At 53.0% G+C, this 4,964-nt stretch overlaps 1 protein-coding gene across 1 annotated transcript; it reads left to right on the forward strand.

Annotated features, from left to right (window-relative positions):
* The first annotated feature begins 2,285 nt into the window (after positions 1 to 2,285).
* IQCF6 (IQ motif containing F6) lies at positions 2,286 to 3,088 on the forward strand. The gene is made up of 2 exons (XM_058678989.1): positions 2,286 to 2,505; positions 2,676 to 3,088. The coding sequence occupies exons 1-2, from the start codon at positions 2,440 to 2,442 to the stop codon at positions 3,042 to 3,044; spliced, it is 435 nt and encodes a 144-aa protein (XP_058534972.1). The 5' UTR covers positions 2,286 to 2,439; the 3' UTR covers positions 3,045 to 3,088.
* Positions 3,089 to 4,964: the final 1,876 nt, after the last annotated feature.

Consider the following 4,964-nt stretch of genomic DNA (forward strand, 5'->3'; position numbering starts at 1 on the left):
TAAAAGAATCACAACTTAAGAATTCCTTGAGGGCCCAGCGGCTTGGCCTAGCGGCTAAAGTCCTCGCCTTGAAAGCCCCGGGATCCCATATGGGCACCGGTTCTAATCCCGGCAGCTCCACTTCCCATCCAGCTCCCTGCCTGTGGCCTGGGAAAGCAGTTGAGGACGGCCCAATGCATTGGGACCCTGCACCCGCGTGGGAGACCCGGAAGAGGTTCCTGGTTCCCGGCTTCGGATCGGCGCGCATCGGCCCGTTGCGGCTCACTTGGGGAGTGAAACATCGGACGGAAGATCTTCCTCTCTGTCTCTCCTCCTCTGTGTATATCTGGCTGTAATAAAATGAATAAATCTTAAAAAAAAAAAAAAAAGAATTCCTTGAAAGTTGGCCAAGTGTTGTGCAGTGGATTAAGCCTTAGCATACAACGCTGTCATCCCACATCTGGATGCTGGTTAACCACCAGCTGCTTTGCTTTCAAGCCAGCTTTCTGGTTATGTGCCTGTGGAAGCAGCAGAGGATGGCCCAAGTGCTTTGGCCCCTGCACACACATGGAAGACCTGGATAGAGTTCTAGAATCTCTTGGGCTTTAGCCTTGCCCAGTTTCTGTAACTCTGCCTTTCAATTAATATTCTTTTTTAAGAGCCACCAAATTTCTCAAAAACAACAATGTTTATGCTAAGTGTCCCACTCCTCTACCATTTTTTCCTGTATTTTAGCCACATAAATTTTAGTACTTCCTCATATGATTTTTTAAAAAGATTTATTTATTTTTATTGGAAAGGCAGATCTACAGAGAGAAGGGGATACAGAAACATCTCCTGTCTATTGGTTTATTCCCCAAATGGGCGTTGTGCAATGGCCAGAGCTGAGCCGATCCAAAGCCAGGAGCCAGGGACCCACGCAGGTACAGGGTCTCAAGACTTCGGGCCATCCTCTGCTGCTTTCCCAGGCCACAAGCAGGGAGCTGGATGGAAAGTGGAGCAGCTAGGACATGAACTGGTGCTCATATGGGATCTCAGCATGTACAAGGTGAGGATTTCACCACTGAGCCGTTGTGACAGCCCCCCCATGTGATCTCTTAAAAAATATTTATTTATTTATTTATTTATTTATTTATTTGAAAATTGGAGTTACAATGAGAGGAAGAGACAGAGATCTCCCATCTGCCGATTTATGCCACAAATGGCCACAACAGCCAACACTGAACCAGGATGGAGTCGGGAACTTCATCTGGGTGTCCCACATGGGTGTCAGGGGCCCAGACACTTGGGGGTACCTTCTGCTCCCTTTTTCAGGCCATTAGCAGGGAGCTGGATGGAAAGCAGAACAGCTGGGACTTGAACTGGTACTCCATAGGTGGAGTTTAACCCCTGGCCCTGCTCAACATTTTTAAAAATTATTTGCTTATGAAGTACACACACAGAATGAGAGACAAAGAAAGATTCCCAATGGCTAGTTTACTAAACAGCCACAACAGTGTGAGCTGGAACAAGCTGAAGGTGGGATCCAGGAACTCCATCTGGGTCTCCCACGGAGGTGGCAGCAGCCTCCCAGGATCTGCACCGGCAGGAAGCTGGAGTCAGGAGCCGGAGCCCGACCTTGAACCCAGGCACTCAGATACTGGAAGTGAGTGTTTTAACCCGTGTCTTGATTGCTAGACTTTCAGACCCACCCCCTAACTCCTCACTCTGCTATTGCCCGTTGCCCCTTAACTCCTGCTGCTGGAGGCATGTTTCTAACGTGGCAGCATCACTCCCCTTCCCCGACTTCACATCATGACTCAAGGTGAATTCTAAGACTGCGGAGTGACGAGGGGCAGTTCCCTGCTTCCAAAAGCAACTGCACCACGTGAAAGCTGTTGCTCAACCCAAGCCAAGCATGTTCTGACCCAGCCTTCCTTAAGTGCCACCCCCACACCTCCCAGGAAGGGGCAGTTGACAGAGGGAGTCAGAGAACTTCTCCAGTTACATCCAAACCATCTGGCTTTCACCATTTCACCCAAAAGTCTGGGAAGACGTTCCCACACCACCCTTCAGAAAATCCATACCGACTGTGTATGGATTCTCCCAGCAATACCACTTACCCATAGGAAGACCACCCATATATCTCTTGACTGCCACCAGCAGGCGCAGGAGCTGGGAACTGGAGGAGGGTACAGACACAGCAAGTTTTACAGTGCCCGTTGAGTCTGCTCATGAGATGGTGGCGGGCACCCCTCCCCGCCAAGCATGGGAATCCAGAAAGCAAGTGACTCGTCCCATCCCCACAGAGGCTAGGCAGGGGAACAGGAATGTGATGTGTGGTTCAGCTATGGGCAGGCAGCACCTGAAAGTGGAGGTGGGCGGGGTCCCCTGGGTATGCCTAACAGTTAAGGGCGGGACTGAAGCCCAGAGTGGCCCAAGTGATGGACCACTGACCTGGTCAAGACCAGGACCACGAACATGCGAAACATGAATGAAGCCCTTAGAACAGGGGACTGCCTGGAGAATGATGAGCAGTGCCTCAAGGTGAGAGTGGGGTTGCATGGGCTTGATGGATGGGGCCAGAAGCACAAGAGAGAGCAGGGCTCTGTCTTCCTTGGGCCCAGCCCCTTTTCCTGTCAGGTCCCAGAGGTGGGGCTTGGAACACAAAGGCGGTCTACTGAGCTTCTGCTTGCTTTTCTTTTGCCCTCAAGGAGTTGGAGAAGGCAGCCACAAAGATTCAGTCATGGTGGCGTGGCAACGTGGTGCGCAGGACATTACTGCACATGGCACTCAGGGCCTGGATCATCCAGTGCTGGTGGCGGTCCATGCAAGCCAAGATGTTGGAGCAGAGACGGCGCCTGGCGCTAAGACTCTACACCTGCCAGGAGTGGGCGGTCGTGAAGGTGCAGGCGCAGGTCCGAATGTGGCAGGCCCGCAGGCGGTTCCTCCAGGCGCGCCAGGCAGCCTGCGTCATCCAGTCACGTTGGCGCGGGCATGCCAACCACTCCCGGGGCCTGATTCGGGGCCACTATGAAGTCAGAGCCAGCCGGCTGGAGCTCGACATCGAAATCCTCATGGCTTAGATCTCTGCCCCTTCTCCCCGCCCCAATAAAGACACTTAACCACATGCTTGCCCCCCAGGGGGAGAGGCTTGCTTGGCCCCCTGACTTTCCTGCCCTGCACATGGCAAGATTCCCCAGGGTAGTCTAGAACCATTGACCCCAGAACACCCACCTGGGCACCTGCCCCTGCTGGTGCCCCCTATCGGTTCAGCATCCCCAGGGCCCCATGTCAAGCTCTTGGCACTTCCGCTGGCCTGACTCTGGCTGCTTCCACAGCAGTGGACTGCAGACTCTGCCTGGACATCCACATTCACAGCAAGAAGCCCAGAGGTCCAGCGACAGCTGGGAGGCCAGGATTTCAAGGCTCATGCTGGCCGGGCCCTTGGGGCCAGGGCAGGGCTTGGCAAGGACTCATCCCTCCCCTGGGCAAGGACAGATACCATGGCTCCTGGAGGGGGCCACAGCTTGGCCTCCAGGGTCTCCCTCTGGTGGATCCTACACTAGGAATGGGTGCAGGGGTCAGGAGTCAGGAGTCTTCCTAGGTTTCACACTGAGCAAGGCTTTCCCCAGCTCCTGGCAGTGTGTGTGTGTGTGTGTGTGTGTGTGTGTGAGAGAGAGAGTGAGATTTTACCCTCATACTGGCCCCACCTCCAGGCCAGCCTGATTGGGCTTACCACTATTCCAGTAGCCATCTGTGCACACAAGCACTCCCATCCCTGCAGAACATCCCTGGTGATTACAGTCCCCTCCCCGCACTTCCACACCCTGGCATAAAGAAGTTCTTGATCAGTTTTGTTTGTATAAAGCTGGAGTTGTTCAGGTTCAGTTCCAGTGAGCAGTCTAAAAGCAAGAGCTTCTTATGCAGAGAGTTGCAAGGGAAAAACAAGAATGTATGCCCCGGACTCCTGCAGCTGGGTTTTCACACTAAATACCAACAAGGAGCTTAGCATAGGGTTTGGGCTTCAAGAATGACCTTGAATCTTCAGAGTGAAAATGGCACTATGAATGCATATGTTGGGTATAGCAAGTATGAGCCAGGACTATACCCCCGCCCCTGGACATAGCAGGCAGTAAGTGCTAAGCCGGAATGTGAACAGGGTGGCAGAGAAGGTTTGGGGGGAAACTTATGAATGGGGGAAGTCACACAGGGCCACACAGGAAGAGACAAGCTCACCATGACCCTGGGACAGAGGGGAAGAGGCCTGCAGCCCCTCCCCGGGGGAAGACACGAGGGTCTCTGAGGACACACCCTAAGGGGACTGCATTGCTCACAAGCAAACAGCAACGAAGGCCAAGGGAGGTGCCACTGGCAGATCTGGGGGCTAACCCCATGTGCCCAGAGCTTCCTCTTTGGGGCTGGAAATAGTCACAGGGGAGACAAGAAGGACTGGAAGGATGAGTGGTCCCAAAGAGGGTTAGGATGGGGACAAGAAACTACGACACTGGGGACCTCACCCCCTGCCCCCAGCACCAAAGCAGGCAGCGTGGGCATAATGGGCTGAGGTCTGGGGGTAGGTGGGTCATCAGTTGGAAGTGAGCTGAAGACAAACAGCACCCACGTACAAGCAAGACCTGCAAAAATCAGCCCAGAAGAGCAAGTGGGGCCATGAGCGGGACATAGCTGGAGCTGAGGGAGGACTACTTGCTCTGCTTTTAGACATGTTTGAAAAGTTTCTGCAATAAAAATATGAAAAGAATTTTAGCATAAATACCATTAAGAATAAAAATTACTCTAGTAATTTCTCTAACAGTTAAGAGTTGCATTGAGGGAAGGTCATTCCCGCACCTACACAGCCAGAAAGAGAATCAGTTCATGGGGGCCTGGGCGTGTGGGTTTGCAGAATCTAGGGCTTTAGCACTGGCAGGGTGTGCAGGGACCTGGGGGTTCACATCCAGACAAGAGGAGTGAGCCTGGATCTTAGGTGTGTAGAAAGGTAAGGT

Source organism: Ochotona princeps, chromosome 21 (genome assembly GCF_030435755.1).
Source record: "Ochotona princeps isolate mOchPri1 chromosome 21, mOchPri1.hap1, whole genome shotgun sequence".
Classification (NCBI taxonomy): Eukaryota; Metazoa; Chordata; class Mammalia; order Lagomorpha; family Ochotonidae; genus Ochotona; species Ochotona princeps.

Excerpts from the sequence above, each read along its gene's own strand:
- IQCF6 (XM_058678989.1), top strand. The coding sequence starts at position 2,440 with ATGCGAAACATGAATGAAGCCCTTAGAACAGGGGACTGCCTGGAGAAT. Across the intron at positions 2,506-2,675 it reads ATGATGAGCAGTGCCTCAAG|TTGGAGAAGGCAGCCACAAA; the intron begins GTGAGAGTGGGG and ends GCCCTCAAGGAG.